Source organism: Anser anser, assembly GCF_964211835.1.
Source record: "Anser anser genome assembly, chromosome: 6".
NCBI classification, from domain to species: domain Eukaryota; kingdom Metazoa; phylum Chordata; class Aves; order Anseriformes; family Anatidae; genus Anser; species Anser anser.
This window is the reverse complement of record NC_139726.1, coordinates 31,860,864-31,879,675: the sequence shown is the minus strand read 5'-3', so window position 1 is coordinate 31,879,675 and position 18,812 is coordinate 31,860,864. Positions and strand designations below refer to the sequence as shown.

Below are 18,812 nucleotides of genomic sequence, written 5' to 3'. Positions count from 1 at the left end.
GATCCTTTGTGTGAGATAATCTCAGGTTCAGTACTCAGCCCTGCCCTGGATGTGCTCGTGGCTGAGCGGCGGTGTCGGATTGCTGTCTTAGAGGTGAAGAGACTCCTTTCTGCCCATTTGACATGCTTGTTCTCATACGGAGAGTTCAATTCAGAGTTCATGCACAGGCATCTGGGAAGCATCTTGCCTGAAGCTGCTTCCGTTCTCCACTGTGTGCAATTTGCATAAAGCAGATTTGAACTCTGATTAGAAAAACAAAGTGAAAATCTGGAGCACAGTGAGATGAATAAAGTAACAGCCCAGGCACATTTCTGCTGTATCCAATCACTGTAACCATTTCAAAGGGATTTTTTGGTTCCATTTTATAAAATCTGTTCAGTTTTGGCAAGGAGCAAGCTGCAGTTCTGCAATAAACACATCTGTTGTGGCTCTGATCTCAACTGGTACAGAGGAGAAAGTCTGCGTGTGTTTGCCTTGCTCCAGCAAAGGGGCACGGTGGTAGGGGGTGGGCCTGAAGGGGGAAATTCAGGTCCTGCTTCTGGCTCTTGCCCTGCCTGGGTGTGAATTTCGGTTTACCTGGGGTGGAGACCTGTTGTCTTTAGGACCGAGGGCTGTGGAAGAGCTGTCTGTGGGGTGGTCAGAGCCAGGAACAGGCTGCCTGGAGTGGCTGTGGAATGTGGAGATCGCTATTTCCTAAAATCTCGTCGCTGTCACGTGCCATGGGGTCAGACCACCTTTGTGTTTGTCGGGCATCTTCACACACTGATGTCCGCACACCCCTCCATGCCGCTCCAGCAGTGGAGCAGGGGCTGTGGAGGCAGCTTTGTGCACTGCCGATAGCCTTCCTTACGCTACCTTGTTTTGCTGTTGGGGCGCAGCTGTGCAAATAGAGAGGAGAAAAGTGGAGCCTTCAGCGCAGGCTTGTGTGGGACACGAGCCTGGGCAAGAAAACCCTTTGGGAATTACGTGGGTGCCTTGAGAGCACGTACCGCTTCCCTGCCTTGCTGCCCAGCCGCTCGGCAGGGCATTGAACACAGTGGTGGCCTAACAAAGCCTGTGGGAGCTTAAGTCAGGGTCTCCTTTATTGCTCACCAGCAAACAGTGCAGGCTGCTTTTATCCAGAACTGAGCAACGCCACTTCAGGTACTTCCTGAGGGGTACGAGCAGTTCAGGGATCATCATCCGTGTGCTGGTTTTACCCTGACCTTTCATTCCATCTTCTGTGCATACGTGCGCTCCCCTTGCCCTCCTCCTGTCTCAGGAGTGCCCGGGGCACATCGCTTCTCCTTTCTGATCTCTGTGGAGGATTATTCCCAGGTGGCTGGAGTAGGCAGGACAGAGTAGAGAGGATTCTACTACTGTGGGCCAGATTAAGACAGTAGCCCAAACTAAAAGTGGTGTGTTACTCAATGGCTCGTGTGTTGGCTGTGTTAACCCCAGCCCTGGCCAACCTGACTGCTTTCCACACCACTGCTTCCCGTGGAGTATCAGTGTTAGAGTCGTTGTGGTTTTCGTTAGCTTACGCTTTAAAATTTGGGTTTGGGACTTTTCCACTGTTCTTCCACTCCTCACTTGTCTTTTCTGTCACACTGCTTTGATCACAGCTGGTGTGTACCACGCGTGAGGGTCCCTCAGGAATCCGTTAGCCTGTTCTTCATCCTGATACTCTAAAGCACCAGATAAAACTGGGACTGGTAATAAGCATCTGGCCAGCTCCTGTGCTGATATGGTCCTGCTTCATTTGCTCCTTCTCTGCTGTCTTTGAGGAGCTGTCTTTTGATGTTAATCAATGGGTACTAATCTTCAGGCGAGATTTCTGCATGAGATGCTAGTAAAGGTCCAACTGATGGTGTCTGCCCAGGGTCTGTGCTTTGCTACTTGGGCTGAGCATGTTTCAATCCTCTACGTGTGCATTTTAAAGGTCTGTAACAGTTCCTTATGAGGTGTGCCGATCCCCTGCTAGTTGAACGAATTACTTCTCCCTTTGATATTTGCAGTGATTAAATCTAACTGCGTAGCTCTGCTCAGCATCCATTTTCCATAGCACTTGGACATAGGTCTGCTCCCTTCGGCTGATGTTTTTTGAAGAGCAGGCTGCTGACAGGCTCTGTTTTGCACCATCACCATACGGCGCCTTGCCCCTGGCAGGTCCCATGGTGGCAGCGAGAACAGCTCCCAGGGGCATGGAAGTAAGCAGAGGGCAGGGAGGAATCTCTCAGCCTTCACAGCGAGCAGGAGGGGATTTTTTTCCCTTCAGCTACCAAGGGGCTCCTCGCTGGAGTGCGGAGTCCTGACTCTGGTTGTCCCAGACATGGCGTCACCGTAGCCGAAGCTCTGTGCTAGCTGAGGAGAAACCGGGGAGGTAGGTGCGCCTCCTCCTCCGGAACACAACGGCCAAGGGCTTAAACACACGGCTGTCAGGGCCTTGGTGCAGAGCTCAGTGTCTGAAAGCTCCCTGCTATCGGGCGGGAGCTCCGTTTGTCCCTACCCAGGCAGCTGACCCTGTCCTGAGCACTACTTGGGTCGGACATTGCTTGATCCTAGTGCTCAAGAGGACTTTAGCTATAAACCAACACTGCGTTGTAAGGCCCAGCTGCTGTCCCTTGCTGCTTCCAGCACTACGGGCTGGCTGAAGCAGGGACCCTGCACAATCTTTAGTTCCTTTTGTTGATGATCCTTTCTAGCAGAAAGGAAGTGTGGCTGATGTTTCGGATCTCACACGTCTCTGTCTGTGCTGCACTCTGCTAGCGGATATCAAACGTAACCGAAAATAAGAGACTCAGCTGAAGGACAGAATAGCCAGCATTGTGCTTATAAAAGTTAAACAAATTCTGTCAGCAATGGGAACCTTCGTGTTTTAAGGCACAGGCTCTCTCTACAGGGAGCTTAGGCCAATGCAGTGTTCAAAGCATTTTATCCCACAATCTTTCCCCTGTTTGTGGTGTTACAAGTGATGTGGCGTTACAGTGAGGAGATCAGATGGACTCCAACTTGAGTTCAACTGAGCAGCTCCTGTCTGCCTGTCCAATGAGTTACTTAATGTCAGTGACAAAGTAGGGACCTTTGTAATTGCTCTCTGGTCCAAAATATAGCCCTCCCTCGAGGAGGACAAATTAACAGAAATCTGGTTTAGCAGGGAGGTATTTTTCTATGTCTGTCTAAGCCATGTTGAGTTTGCTTGTATTTGAGATACTCATTTGGCTCTTGAACACTGCTGGGAGAGAACTGATTTCTGTTGCAATCATTTTACTATTTGCAAATGTTTTCGTTGGTCTATAGATAGCAATCTGAAAGCAACGGCCATGTGGGTTTCTCGTGTCAAGAAGCCAAATTCTATTTTCATGCTGTGCTTTATTCAATCCAGAGAAATCCATTGACTTGAGCAATGCAGTGCTGTCGGAGCCAAGAGAGGAATGTGGCCTGAGGAAGCACGACAAGAACCTTTAATAATGCGCTACATTTGCAAATGTTCTATGGGTTTTTGCAAAGCTGGCAACAAAGGGACTTATTGCTAATTTTGTGCATTGTAATCAAGACTGGCTTTGTTTTTAAAAGGGCTTTTGAGGGAATTTTAATGAGCCCCCCCCAATACCACACTAGACTTGAACAAGCACCGACATAGGTGAGGTCTGGCTCCCAGTTTTTGAGGCTTTCTGCAGAGGTTACTAACTGAAGGGTTTCTGTGACTTCGTTTACAGCAGTGCCTGAGGGCACGCTCAGTTGTAACTAAACAACCTCAGCTCTGGATTTTTATTTGGATTTACCACAATGCAAATGCAGCTACAGTAGCTGAGATTTAAAGGAATGGTGTGATAGACTGTAATATAAACCCTTCAGCTGGTCACAGGTAAGTTATCCTCCACTACAGGGACAGGTAAAGTGTGGTCTTCCTCCATCTTTAGGGCAAGGCTTAGAGCAGGGGCTCAGTGACCCAGCATCAATTTTGACCTGGGGTGAGCATGGCCTCAGCCCTTGTGGCAGCTCAAACCCTTGAGAACAGTCTTGATTGTAGGTATTTAAGGGTCTGGCTGGACTGAGGCCCATCTCCTTCTCCTCAGTTCTTAGCTAAAGCAGGAATTATTTTATTTTCCCTCCCCCCTTTTCTCTCTCCTCCACCTATTCCCCCAAAGCTGCCCCCTGCAGCATGGCATACATACTCAGAGGCTCTCTGCGCTCTACTGGGACAGGGGGGATGCAGCTGGAAGCCTTTAATTAACAAACTGCTCTACAAATAGTCTCTTCATGCTTCATTGAGATGTTTGCTCCATCTTGTTTCAAGGCACTGTTACTCCAGATCAGAATAATTGTCTTCTTCCTAGATTCCATGGTAGCAAAGAGAATCGCTTAAACTATGTCTGGTTTGTAAATCTTTTTATTAAAAGAGTTGTTTTTTTCTTTTCCACAGTAGTAAAGCTTTGGCACTTACAGTATAAAAATAATCACTGATCATAATTACACCAAATTCCTCTTTGTCAACTGCATACTAAGTGTCTTTAATACATTTTATTCCCATATAAAAACACTTGAAGGTCAGGGGAACAAAACTGATAAATAACAGTATGAGATACAAAGATACAGCTAGGAAAATACTAGGATCAATGAGAAAGAATTAGGACTGTGCATATTTTAAATATCACAGTGATTGGATTTGCTTTTCCTATCTTATTGCTGGCTGCACGCTTATGTGAAAGCAGAAGTGTTTGGTGGACTTTCCTATCTCTAAACTTCAGTAATGTCGTACTCAAATGTTGTTTGCATAGCACAGGAACCTTTGATTTTTACACTCTCCCTCCCCCTTAATATTTTGATCCCCTGCCAATTTGGGTTAGTATCCTCCCCGCCCCGCTTTTTCCTTTAAATTTGAGAATACTGACTGGTATTCAACACTTTGAGCAAAAACAAGACAATTGCTATCATGAGAAAAGTCTGAAACACTCCAAGAGTGGCGCTTGGAGAAGCTGTGAGTTGAGCTTAAGCTGGGAGAATGGCTCCAGAACGAAGGGCCATTCTCAAAAGATGCGGTTTTGCTAGCATCACTCCAGTTTGGATGGTAATGGTGGCAGACAGGTATTTATGCTTTGGTTTGGCTGTCGCCCTTGCCGCAAGAAGTCTTGCTGGATGTTACTTTCCCCGTGGATGTTGTGTGTCTGCCTGTACATCTAGGGGCATGAAACACTCAATGGGGCAGTTGACGTTCTGTCGGGAGGGAAGGAAAGCAGTTAGCGCTCTGTCCTGGGCGGGCAGACACTTGTGGTGGGGGCTGGTTAGTGCCAGCCCGTGCAGCTGTTCTGCTTTGTGAGCATAAAGCAGGAGCTTTACAGCCGCAAGGAGCCAAGGAAACCACTGCGTGCACTACTGCCTCAGCCAGAGCATGCAGGCATCTCCCAGAGCTGCTGAGTGACACTCGAGTCCCGCTGACGCTGTGTGTGGAAGCGTGAGCTCCAGCCCCTGTCCTTTGCTGTGCAGAGTGGTGGTTTGCTTTATCGATAGCTATCACCCGCAAGCACAAAGTTGCACGCTCCTCTCAGCCCCCAGGCCCTGCCCAGAACCCCCTTCTCTGTGCCACGGACCAGACCCGCAGTAAGGGAGGGCAGAGGAGGAAAGCATACTCACGGTGTTTGTGGCCTGGTGGTATCTCTGTGTGAACTGTGTGTAGGTATGGCCAGCTGAGCCTTCGGGGGCCACCTCCACGCTGGGCCGGCGGCAGTTGTCACAACGCCAGCCCTACGGAACAGAGCGCTGGTAAGACCTCACACAGGGGTACAGCTCCACCACCACTGAGGTTGTTCCCTTTTTATACCCCACAGTCCCTGAGCCCAAGACCCTACAAGTGGTTAAGCTCTCCTACTAATTGTTTTTCTTCTTCTATGGGCCTGTTTTGGCCAAACATTGAGACATCATCTGACCAGAAACCTGACAGCCCTAAGACTGCTCTCCTCACTCCACGCTCGGCGTGCCAAGTCCCTCCTGCTTACCTGCTGTCCTCCGTAACAAGTGCAGGAACAGATGGCCCCGAAGTACTCCTTCTGCCACTGCTCTCCAACTTGGTACATTTTCCCATCATCGTAGCAGGTGGTCTCATCTGTGGAGAAACAGAACTCGGTTGCAGGGCCTGTGCTTGGCTCTGGCAGTAGCAGAGCTCACAACGGGAGCCTCTGGCCAGCACACTCTGACCAGAGGCCCGCTGGCTGGCATGAGGAACATCAGTCATTTCTGTAGCTCCCTAGACACTTTCAACTAGACTGTGAGGGTATTCGCCTGACAAGAGCAATGCTGTTTAATTCATGTTGCTGAATCCAAAGGATCTTTAGGTGACAGGCCCCGCAGAAGTGTCCTGTGTCCCTGATTAGGGCAATCTGTACCACTTAGTGCGGTGACATGTCCCTCGTGTGTGGCTTTGGGGTAAAGGCAGGCAGGCGCTGAGTGTGCTGTGACCTAAACTAAGAGGGTTTTCTTTTTAAGCGTAGAATTTCTTGTGGAGTTTCATGCTTTCAGCTCCTGAGAGAACAGTTTCAATCTGTTCCCAATTCAGCCTCCACAGCCTGGATCTGGTAACACTGATACTCTGCTTGCCACCATGGCAGTACCCAAGAGCATGGGAACAGCCTTGAGATGGGTGCTGAACCTTCCCAAGCTGGTGTTCATTTAACTTAAGTGACTTACGAGGTTCACACTTGAATTCTCCTTTCCCATTTCCAAGGCAGGTGCAGCTCATCATCTGGCCATTCTCCCCCTGCCGGTCCCACTTCTCCCCGATCTTGTAGTTCACACCGTTATCGTGGCACCACTCTGGAGAAGGCAGAGGAACATGAGCAGGCGTTACCCCACGTGCTGCAGTAGCACAGCAGGAGAACGGCTTGATGTTGTCTCAGGAACCAACAGAGGGGCAAGAGAAAGAATCCCTTCAGCTCTTGTGAGTCCTCAGGACAAAATCACCTCCAACAGCCACACATTTAGATTCCTGCAGCTTGTAACTGGTGTGGTCTGTGACATGTGTGGGAAATGGGTAGAGCCTCTTAGGAAAAGAGTAAGATGTGACAAAGATTGGTGTTGGAGGGGGTAGGGGAAGAAATTCAAGGTAGGAAGGGAGAGAAAAATATTTTAAGTACTCTTATGTTTTTGAACAGATACCCAGTAAAGCTATCACAAACTGCAAAAGAAAACAAAAGGGTAAGGCATGTGCATCAAATGATGAAATATAAATATTAATCCAGTAAAACAAATGTCTCCCCTGCAGTCACTCTGAGTCTACGCAAATTGCAGAAATGCCCTTTTTGCTTAGCTTACTCTGCAATTTAAAAGCACAATTTCAATGAATCGGACATGTGTTAAACCACCACAGACTTTTGTTCCATTCCCTTGCATGAAATCCAAAACTCTTCCATGTAAGCCGCAGTCCTGCCAAGACTAAACCTTAGACCTGTGGCAGTGGTATTGTCTGCTCCATGGTTTCAAAGAGCCACTGAGAGAAATCAGAGAACTGGTTCTGCAAGATGCTTTGCAAAGGCTGTCTGCGATGCAAAGCAGACTCTGGACTTGCTGTAATACCCACTGAAATCCACACAAGTTCTGTCTGGCCCTCTGCAACATAACTGGGAGGTGAAAATTCAACCAGAGTTTACTATTCAAAGCTGTCTTCTTAAATAGCTACTCAGATATTGTCATTTAGGCACCTTGTCTATCTCACATTTATTTACCCGTTGCCTAGATATACCTGAAAAGGGTAGGAAAAATAACAAAAACATTTAACTTTAGTGGAAAAAGTCATCATATACCAATACCATGTTGATTGCTGCTGATGCAATAAATAGCAATGCTACACAAGTTGCACAGCTGAGAAATAATCAGAGTTTTCCATCACCACTAATGATGCAAAACACTGATTTGGTTTAAAAACTGAAGAGCCTGTGTTCATTTGCGTCATGTTTGGATCAGACTGGCTGTCAAACATGCCCTTAGAGCTCAGGGGGGTTAGGGACAGGGAGGGGTGGTCAGAAGCCAGCTACTCACTAGAAGAATCGCATCTGAAATGACCACTGCCAAAGCCTAAGCACTGGCACCAGAGTTTAAAGCCAGTTTCAGATAACCGCTCCCATTCCTCGCCAATGGAATAGAAGGAGCCGGTGAAAGTATCGTAGCAGGTGTCGTCAGCTGGCTGGTTGAGTCCTTCAGACACTGGAAGGGAAAGAAAAGAAACAGGCATCATACACAGCAATAGGAACTAATGAAAGACAGAACGATTTTCACTGAATATGTGCATTTTTTTCCTTAAAACATCCTGGTAGTAATGGAACTACCCCATGGGCACACGCCTGATGACTCTGTCAGCGGTTCAGACTCCCTGCGATTTATTTTCCATTTGCATGTGTCAGAGCAGTTGAATGAGAAAAAAAGCTGACGTGAAGGCTATTTTCATTTTGATTTGCCAAGTTTCAAGCAAGTGTGAGATTTTGCATTTGCTGCTGAGGAGCAGCAATCTGACTTAGCCTGTATACGAGAAATGTGCTGTGAGATGCTGGGGACAAAGGCAGGAGGGTGGTGGCTGCATGGGCGCTTTTTGGAGGCATTTCAGACCCTAGCTCATGGTGGGGTGGGGGAGTGGAATGAGACCTTACAGCCATGCTGTTGGAGAGACGAATTTCCTGCCTTCTTTTTTGACCTCAAAATACACAGGATGAAATGGAGGGAGAGAAAAAACAGTCGCTGATCGTATCCCTGCACTGGTAAAAGCAAAGCCCAGGTCCTGCAGGGTGCGTGTGGGCTCTGGGCTTTCCAGCTGTGGCAAGTGCTGCCTCTGCCCACAAGTACTTGTGGTTGGCCACGAGGCTGCTAAGTGCAGCCTGTCTGTGCTTCATCAGCATCTCTGCAGGCAGCCTTCCCCGCTGCTGGACCTTCAGGACAGCCTCGTGGTACTGCTGGGTAGCCAGCACAGAGGCAGTGGCAAATGACTGACAGAGCACTTAGGCTGGCCACCGGCATCTTCCCACGAGCACGCTGTGTTATTGTGACTGCAAGTCCTCCCTCCTGGGCAGGAATCTGCACCACCGGCATGATCCCTGACTTCCTCGGAGAGCTGCAAATGCCAGATCTCTTGCCTTTTCTCTCCAGCACAGACCCTTGAGGAATGCATGGAGCCTCAGGGCACATTCTCCATAATTAGACAACTGATCAAAACAGCTGTGGTCACACAATCAGTGGGGCAGCTATCCAAAACCAGCACACCTTACAAATTTCTTGTCCCAGTACCCCGCTGGCAAAGGTTCCTTTCAGACCTGTTCTTGAGCCTGGGCACCAGGTACTCGCTTCTTTGATCAAAGAAAGTGAGGCAGGTGCAGCAAAGGCTCACCTCGACTCTGCAGAGCTTTCACTTACCAGTATTGCCAACCGTGACTACCTCCTCCAGCACCTTTTGTCTCCGGTGATCTTTCAGGGCTTCCACTATGATGTTGTAGGTGGCCCCTCTCGTAAGGCCGGTGAGCGTAGCACTGGAGGAAGTGCCAGGGACCCTGAACTGCAACAACAGCAATGGCACGTCACCAAAAAGGAAAGAGTGGTTACTCCTCAGGTGCCACCCCACTCACAAAGACATGGTGACTTGTGCTCTATACTGTGATGCAGCCAGCTCGTTCCCCTCAGACACCGAGACCTTCAAACACCACTGAGTTGATTACTCTGGGCTGTGGTTTGTGATGGGTAAGTTATCACCGTTTCAGGGAGACAGATATGGAGGGGGAGAAAGGAGACTGGCTAAGCGAGTCTTTGGCTTGGAGGAGCAGAGCCTGAGTCTTTGAAACTCTAGAGCAAATTCCCAGTTGTCTCCCTGACTACCCCTTTCCCTGGTGAAAGGTTGGTACTGACAGCACTTCAAGGGCTTTGCTTTGGCCGTTTTATCCTGTAGCCTCGCTGTGAATGAGAAGCATTTATCCTTCCTGCCCCCAGCTGCATTAATAAGACTAAGCCAACCCTCCCTGCCACCCCTTTAACACAGCAAAAGGCTGGAGGCCCAAGAGCGAGTCCAGCACCATCCCTGTGCTCAGGCAGTTCGATTACCTGCAAAGTGTCCTCGTCCTGGCTGACGGGCTGACATGAGATGATGTACTCAGTGCTCTCCAGCAACGGCCTCCAAGAGATGGTGGTCTGAGAAAGAGCCTCCTGCCCCGTGGTGTCATTGCGCCTGGGCCCACGGGAGTGAGGGTAGGAAGGTTCGACTATGATAGGCACTTGGTACCCGGGGATTTCGATGGCTTCGTCCACGTTCGGCGGCTGCCGTCTCGACCCCGGCCTGAGGGGAGTTGCTGTGGTGGGTACAGGCCGCCTGTAGCCGTGCTCCTCAAAGAAGACTTGCTGCCCCTGGTGTCCTATTGTCTGTGGGTGCCCTGAAGTGCCTGGAAGTTGGATACCATTTCCATTGTCATACCTATTGTTTGTGAGGTAGGGGGTCCCCTCGTCAATGGAAGGTACGTCGAGAATGTCGGGCTGGTTGGGGTGTGGTCTGGTAATCAACGTGGGAAGCTCATCTAGCCAAAGAAAGGTTAGAAGCCATAAAGCAAAGCACAGCAAATTAACAGTGGTAAATCAAACAGCTGGAGCGGATGCTGTACACTGCTCCAAGCAGATTAGCAGTCGTCCCAAGATACAACACACTTTTTATGATCTCATTGTGATTACTGAAGGTAATGATTTCTCTATATATTTATATGGCATATAAATATATTTATTTCATACATGAGCATAAGAAGTGTGTTGGTATGAGTTTTTCATACAGCAGAGCAACAGTTTTGAACACTGCATCCCAAAGAAGCCACCAATGCTCAAATTGAGATGTAATTACAACAGATATTCTGAGGTTATCAATTAAGAAAACCACTGGTGTGCAGTAAGAAACTAGCCCCTAGATGGCATTCGGATATCTACAGGGTATTTTTGCAATCTCAAACTGTGGAGGGGGTGAAGAGAGAAATGCAATGGGCAACGAGTAAGTCGATTCTACCTTTGATGGCATAATAAGCTAGAAGGAAATGAATATTAACCTTAAGTTGATTATGGATTAAGTACCCAGGCTAGAATCAAGCACCAAGCATGTTGATTTGTTCTTGGTGTTCAACATAGCCAAACGTCATTTGTGTAACTTAGGAATCTCACCTCCTGCATCCTAGAAAGAAAATCCTTACAAAGCCTATTTGACTCACAAAAGAATGGCTAAATGGTGTGAACAGGATATTTTACATACTATTGCTATTTCGTTCTTGAGTTGGTGTTCCCCAAGAAGGGGACGTCATCTCCTGTTAGCACACAACAACAACCTAGAGCTTTGTTTTACCTGTCCTTTTTCTGCCAATCAGCGGTTCACTCTTTTGATTGTTCTTCACAGCAATGATGTAGATGATGTATTCAGTTCCTGGTTCCAAACCTGGAGAGGGAGAAAAGAAAATTTTATATTTAAAGAGAGGAGGGGGGGAAGGCCTAATGATAAAATGTGATGGTCAGCTAAGAGAAAGACAACTTTGTTCTGTTGTTACAGTTTCTAATGAGAGACAGTGGTTTTATGGACATGCCTGTCCTGTAAACACAATACATGTCTCTACTCAGACCAGCTATCAGATCTAACAATACACAGATGTTTCCTTTCCCCGCTGCCACAACTGTTATGCACTCAAGCGAAAGAGCCCATGATTCTGGCACTCCGTCAGTCACGCATTCTGAAGACTCATGTTTTGTGTCTGCAGCATCTGCAATCCCAGCTGACACGGTCAGATTTCAGTTTGTTCTGAGGAGCAGGGGGCTGGACTCTTTGTACTGCCCCAGAAAGCACGCAGGAACAAAGCTGGGATTTTCCTGCACAGGGAAGGAGGGAATTCCTTAGTGCTTTCTGTACAGTGATGTCCTTTGCTGTGGCTACTCAGCTGCACAAGCTGGTGGTATATTTACGCCAGGTAAGAGGGCAAGGGGTGTTGAGAGGATGGAGTTAAACAGCTCCCAGCTACTAGTAAAAGAAAAGCAACTCTTAAGCTCAAGTGCTTCAAGTGAGGAGCTTCCAAACAAAGCAGAGACACGTACCAGTAATAGTAGCCTCGGTGGTGCTGGGCCGAGGGCGAGGCAGAAGCTCCTTGGGTGGTGAGCCAGGTTTCTCGTACCTGATGATATAGCCTGTGATCTTGGCTCGGGGAGGCTGCCAGGTAGCCAGGAGGGAGTTGCTTGTGGTTGTAAGGAAGCGCAGGTTGGAAGGAGCATCGATAGCTAGGTGAAAACAAAAGGAAACAAGTCAAGTGCAGGAAAGGCGAGCAGCTTTACCCAGACTCTATCTTCTGAGACCCTTTTCAAACTCAGAAATAACACATATTTCTGCGAGTCATAACGTTATATGTGGTCAGATATGCACAACTTCTGCCCGCCCACAGGTGATCACTGTATGAACATGAGCAGAGAAGTCAGGCAATGTCATTACCAGTGGACGCATCAATCACTACCGGGGAGCTGCGCGCATTCTCGTTCAGAGTGTAAAGGTAGATCTTGTAGTCAGTGCCAGGTTGCAAGCCTGAAATGAAGTTGAAAGAAACATTAGCTTTTCTTGCTAAAACAGTAAGTATATTACAAAAGGCAGCCCCAGTTGTTAGTGTGGAGAACCTTCAGCAGTGTTTTCTATCTGTTTTAACATTAATCTGAGGAAGCCATTTAAAAGAGGCAGCAGAACATCTTTCAACAACTTCTTGGAGGCTGGTCTTAATGACTCAGATATTTTTTTCCCACCTTTTTTTCCTGTATTATTCCCGTCAAGGAAATTCTGCTACAAAGCAAGAACCCAGCATACCTGCTGACGGCCTGCTGAAGCATCTCACTCACCAGTGATAGTGTAGGCCCTGACATCAGGGCTGATGGTCCTCTGGATGGGGTTCTGGCCACTTGCTGGGATGGCATCGATTTGGAAGCCAGTGATTGTCTCGGTCTTGGTTCTCCAGGTAATGGTGATGGTTGTCTCTGTGGCATCTGTCACACGGGCCCTGCGAGGTGGACTAACATCTGCACCAGAAGGAAGAAGTCTCCTGTCAGTACTGCGGGGATTGTGAATCTTACCGACTAAATGTGAAGGCCTTTGTTGGAGCTTAGTGTAGAGCCTTGCGTTTGACACAGAGTTTGATCTGTCTCTGGGCCTCCTCACCCAGCACAGAATATCTGGTCATTTGAGAAGGATCCCCCACTTACTTTCAAGAGTGGTCACCACCCCCTGGGCAGGTCGGCTGGTCAGAGAGTCCTTCAGTGCATACACACTCACTTCATACTTGGTTGCCACCTAGAACAGAAGTTGTTACACCACGTTATGACAAGGACCTGACAGGGAGAAATGCCCTTGTGTTTGGTAAAGCCCCATTTCTTTGTCACCAGTTACTGAGGTATGAAACCTTAAAAATAAACCAGTGAGGGATTAACGGGATGATTCTAGTGATTTCCACCTGTCATAAAAGACATGGACCCTGATAAACAGTAGCGTTGATAATGCTATTAGTGTACATGTGTGCACCCAGGAGCAGAGGAAATCCTCGAAGAAGCTTGTCATCCCTCATTTTGGGATCTCTGTGCTTCACAGCTCACTCTTCAGGAAAAGCTAATTCCTATCCTGTTTCTCCTGGGGTTAATGGATGCCATTTGCTATGATAAGGTGCTCTTGCTGTGAAGAAAAGAGAATAGTGGAAGTTAAAGCTTTAAGCATGGTCTTTAGTCTTTGACTGCATCGGACCAGGAGTCCACTTAAATTAGAATGTATTTTAAGGCTCACTTTTCAAAATGATTCATAAAACTCCTTAAAAACAGATCAGTAGCTTTTTAAGATAGCAGGCACCCTAAGAGCAGTGATTTTCGGCATTTTCCAGTACACGAACTACTGAAATGTTTCCAGTGGAGAAGATGGCTATATAGCAAATTTAAGCATACCCATAAAAGACCTGCATTTTTACTTACATTTTGCAGATGTCTTAGAAATAGACAAGACTGCCAGATCTCCCATATCACAGCTTGAAAACCACTGGATAAGGTCACTTTATCTGACCTCTTTTGTGAAAGATGTGTAAAAGCATTTTTCTGGGTTGCTGTTGATTGTGAACCTGATTATTTGCATTTGATTAAGGCATCCAGTTTCCGTGCTAAACAAGGCGGGGGGGGGGGGAGGAATGCAGATTCAGTAGGCCAGTTCCTCGCCTTTTAAAAACTATGATAATGAATAGTTACAGCTGATGGCTAGTGAGACGTCAAACAGAGTCAGACCCCTAGGAACTGTAATGAGCTACTCCAGCTGAGGTTTCCAACCCAGGAATTTTAAATGGGTTCAAGTTTTAACATTTCCTTCTCATAGCACACCAAAACACACTTCTCTGCATCGCACAAAGGAAAGTTACCATTAATCCAGACACAACGGCAGATGTACTGTCCGGAGAAAGGTTGATTTCTTTCATAGGACCAGTCTTCTCTTTGGGGTTCACTCTGACTCTGTAGCCAGTTAGACGAACGTTTGGTGCATTCCAGTTGACAGTAAGACTGGTGGGAGTTACCTGAGTAAACTGCAGGTTTGTTGGAGGTGGGATTGCTGCAGAAATCAGGATTGGCACACGGTTAGTTTGAAGGAGATGATGGTCTCAGATAAAACAGTATCCTGTCCTGAACATGAGACAGTTTCAGGCCTGAAATACATGAGGGGGAAAGCAGTGTGCTTTCTGCAAACACAGGTGCACAGCACCGTGGAAGGGGATAAGGCATTCAGGAGGAGATTCTCAAGTCTGTGGTAAGCCTTTTCTGGAGAAATAAGGAGGAGGTCTCATTGCTTCAACCCTGAAGTTAGGTGAGTAACAACACTGAGATACAAGGTGAATGCTTTGGGAGGTGCTTACACCTGTAGTAGGCCAATCTGTTTTAATTCTTCTGCCTGCCTCTGCTTTTCATCAGATGGCTGGTAGTTTAGTCCTGCTTCACTTGTCTCTCTCTGTTCATTTCTAAAGCATGACTGATGTTTTACAAAAGTAAGTAGGAAGCAGGCTCAGGAATCGCAAAGAAGATATAAAAATACTGCCAAATGCAGAGGGGAAGCATTTTACAGCCACTTACACAAGTGTAAATTACTACACAGAGAGCAAGGCAATGGAAAAGCAGAGCTGTGGTGGCCATAAGGCTCATCACAAGAGGCTGTTTGTGAGCTAATATATCTGATATCTTTAAAAACAAATGCTTGCATAACACAGGAAGCATCCACTGAAACATCTTGCCTTACTGTTTGTAATCCTCAGGCTGTAAACAGGGAAAAATATTCCTTACTATAGTGCCCCCTATTAGCATATTGCTGTGAAGTTTTCTAATTTTATAGACTGGAAATAAAAGATGTTTCTCCCTTGCTGCTTTGCTCAAGCAGAGCTCAATCTAAAGGCCATAAGAGTCAATGGAAGTCTTGAATGGCTTCAAATACACCTCTGAACAACCCACAAAGGGTGAGCCACAGAGAGTGGGCTTTAAAAAATTACTCTATTTGCATTTTTGGCAGGTAGTCAGCCAGCTGTTTCAATCATTACAGCACTTTGCTTCAGTTTAGTGCAGCAATCTGAACACTAGGAACCACTGTCTTCATTACTGCCCTGGAATTAGAGTGCCAACTTTTCATCCACAAATGAATGGGAAACCTTTATTACAAAGGTGCTACTGCGACATGTCTGGCACTGTGCAAGCTTTGTAATGAATTCCATATTGCTAGAAGTAATTGTATCTCAAGGAAGAGTTTCCTTTTCCTTTCTCACAAAGGGCTTTTAAATGTGTTCTGCTCTGGGTTGGATCAGACTGGCACATCAGGGAATGCGGTCTCCTGAACAGAGAATGCCCTGTTCTTGTGGAGATGACGTGAGTGCAGGGTGTGGGCATACACACGGGCTGCAGTCCTTAGGGCAGTGCCAGTGAAGGATGCAGAGGCTCTGAGAGACCTCAAAGCCAACCAGTCTCCAAGCTTTTCACACTGATCTGTTCAATGAGGAGGTGAGGACCCTGGGGGATGGAAGCTGCCCTAGTCGCTCTGGTTTTGGTAACTGCTTCTGGTCACAGGGCCCCCAAACCCTACAGACAAGAGAAGAGTGTGGTGAGAGGGTATTCCCACCAGGCGTTAGGCTCCCTGACTAGGGACTGAACATTACCAATCCACTCGAGGACTGAGAAAAGGCTAATAAAGCAGCATCCCTCCTTTCCCTGCAATCTGCTTCTTCATTCCAGCTGGTCTTTCCTGCACGCTCTCCCTTCCCCAGCGCATCCGCAGGCCGACTTGGCTGGCAGCCAGCTCTCCAGTGCCAGCTCCGCGTCTCTCGGGAGACATCACATCCCCTTTGCTGCCCCCGGGGCTTCCCCAGGGCCGAGCACCAGAAGCACACTTTACCCAACGGGGCAGAAGCCGCCGCTGCCATGGCCTGCTGGGCGTGTAGTTAGAGGTGTACCTGTGGACTGGGTCCCAGTGAGGGGCAGGCTCTCCATGTCATCGTATATGGCAACGATATTGATAGTGTACTCAGAACCTGGCCTGAGGCCATGCAGCTCAGCAGTGTCTTCTTCGCCACCTGGGGCCGGCAATAGCTCATGGATTCCATCCTCAGGGCTTGAGTAGGTCACCCTGTACCTGGTGACTTGCCCCTGCGGGCTTTCCCAAGCAATTTTGATGGAATCAACATCCACCTCAGTGAATGTTAGTCCTTTAGGGCGGTCAATGTCTGTTAGGCAAATTAACGGTAAGAGGTTAAGTGATAAAAAGCAGGTTGTGGGTGAGGAAAATAAAAAGCTTCTCTATTACATGCAAAGCAGTTTTCGGTTTTGCGCGGGCGAGAGGGTACTTGATTCTCCTCTGTGCTGCACCTTGCACACATGCTTACGCCTGTGCAGAGTCAGGCTGACAGTCTGCGGGTGCCAGACAGCAGGAAGGCACTCTTAGCCTCGCTGAACACCTTCAAGGCAGGCAGGACACCAATCTGTACCTGCGTCTGAATCCCCTTGGCACTGGAACCCCCTTCAGACAAGTCCAGCAGCATTAAGCTAGCTTCAAGTGGTCAAGAGAAAAAAATTAAATATCTGGCTATCTCGAGACCTGTTTCTGTCCGAGCGGGTACGTGGTGCCCAGTGCTAAAGGCAGCCAGACAACCCAGCTGACTTGGTAAGTTTGCGTTCATGCTGCGTTAGCTTTTCACTATCGTCAGCTGCTGTGTGAAGCACCAGTCCGAGGAGAATCAGTCCCACTATTTTCTTTCATAAATTAACATCCAATTAACACACCTATCAAGAAAATTACTCAGTATATTATATTTTAAGATACCAGTTAGGAACAAAAAACTTTTCAGCTCTGTATTGAGTGCACAGAATGTCCACAGGTGCAACTGGTTGATGCACACACTTCCTAATTAGACCAATTAATTAGATTTTCCTAGAAAGATTTGAGCTTGGTGCTAGACTGCAAGGTAAGTGAGCCTTGCTCCATACAAGTCTACTGTGGCTACACAGAGCTATACCCATCTGTTATACATAATAAAAGGAACTATAATACCATTTTTATATTGGATCCAAGTTATGCTCATCTAAAAGATTGCAACTTTTTTTTTTATTTGCCTTGTTATGTTAGTCCTGAATTTTCCACATTTTCTAGTTGGCAAAGATGATTTTTTCCAGGAACTTTTTGGTTCAAAATTGATGTGAACTTTCCCCTTCTCTGAAAAGCTTCAGCGAAGTGTCTGTTGTCTTTAGGACAGTCCTGCAACTGTTTGTGGCTGAGCTGTGGTTTTGAATGCAAGCTTGAGCACAGGAATAGTGTATATGGAAATCCCTACCTCAGAAGTGTCCCTGAAAAAGGCACTTTACAGAGGCACCCTTCTGAATTAATTGCATGTTCCCTCTTGCTTCCTCTGTGATCAGAGCAGTACTGTCCAGGCAGATAGAGCAACTGGAGGGCAGCATTCTTTTATTTTGGTAGTGCCTAGTCACAAATTCTTGGTAACTCATGCAGTTTCCTTTACTCCCTTGCACAGGACAAATGCTCCCAAGCTCAGTCCAGTCCCTTAACAGTAACCACCTTTGCCAACTAGCTCCATAAAGGAGATCTTCGCACATTTTTTTCCACTGATTGGCTGAAGGCAAAGCCCAAAGAGACTTTGTGGCTTTAGTGAAAGAAAATCAGAAGTGCAGTATTTTGTGGGGTGGAGCGTTGCATTTTGCCAGCGTCTGGGGGAGAAGGACTGCATTTTTGCCAGCATCTGCAATTTAGGTGCGTGGTACTTATCGCAGGGCAAGCCATCTTGCATTCTCCTGGGATCTGGGCACCTGCCGCTTAGTTTCACTGGGGATGTGATACTGCATGGTAGATTCAGACATCAATAAATAACACGTTTTGTTACCGCAAAGTGAAATACATACTGGTGACAGCTGTCTCCACCAAGGGGAGGCTCTCTCCGTTCTGATTCTGAGCGTAGACACTGACCATGTACTCAACTGTGGGCTGCAGACCTTCAATAGTGACTTGTGTTTGATCTGGCAGGGAAAGAACAACATTAGTCTGTCTGCAGCTGCACAAAGCTGCAGAGCACTGGTCTCCAGGCAGTCTTGGATGAAGGGCCTATATTAGTCATTTCATGATTGAACATTAAAATGAGACAAGTTTGATACATCAGGTTTAAATTCTGCTTGCACTATGCTTCTCTGACAGTGCAGGACAAGGCACCTGCAATTTGCACCTGCTCAAAGGCCCCACAGCTCAAAGGGAGATTAACACAGTAGAAAAAGCAAGATCTGACCAGTTCTTGTTGTTTTCTGCGATAGGA

The 18,812-nt window shown here is 47.3% G+C and overlaps 1 protein-coding gene across 8 annotated transcripts in view; it reads right to left on the bottom strand.

Annotated features, from left to right (window-relative positions):
- Nucleotides 1-3,331: 3,331 nt before the first annotated feature.
- Nucleotides 3,332-18,812, bottom strand: part of FN1 (fibronectin 1) — a 53,689-nt gene continuing 38,208 nt past the window's right edge. For 2 of the 8 annotated variants that reach the window (XM_083840593.1, XM_083840595.1), the window contains 15 exons: nt 18,409-18,522; nt 16,452-16,721; nt 14,388-14,575; nt 13,201-13,288; nt 12,841-13,017; nt 12,446-12,535; nt 12,058-12,237; nt 11,321-11,410; nt 10,051-10,517; nt 9,373-9,511; nt 8,011-8,175; nt 6,664-6,789; nt 5,976-6,082; nt 5,614-5,724; nt 4,380-5,196 (listed from right to left, as the gene is read on the bottom strand). In XM_083840593.1, the coding sequence (XP_083696719.1) occupies nt 5,122-5,196; nt 5,614-5,724; nt 5,976-6,082; nt 6,664-6,789; nt 8,011-8,175; nt 9,373-9,511; nt 10,051-10,517; nt 11,321-11,410; nt 12,058-12,237; nt 12,446-12,535; nt 12,841-13,017; nt 13,201-13,288; nt 14,388-14,575; nt 16,452-16,721; nt 18,409-18,522 (2,387 nt within the window). In that variant the 3' untranslated portion in view covers nt 4,380-5,121. Of the gene's footprint in view, nt 4,316-4,379; nt 5,197-5,613; nt 5,725-5,975; nt 6,083-6,663; nt 6,790-8,010; nt 8,176-9,372; nt 9,512-10,050; nt 10,518-11,320; nt 11,411-12,057; nt 12,238-12,445; nt 12,536-12,840; nt 13,018-13,200; nt 13,289-14,387; nt 14,576-16,451; nt 16,722-18,408; nt 18,523-18,812 lie in introns of those variants that run through there. The other 6 variants (XM_083840592.1, XM_083840596.1, XM_083840594.1 and 3 more) reach the window with 4 other exon arrangements.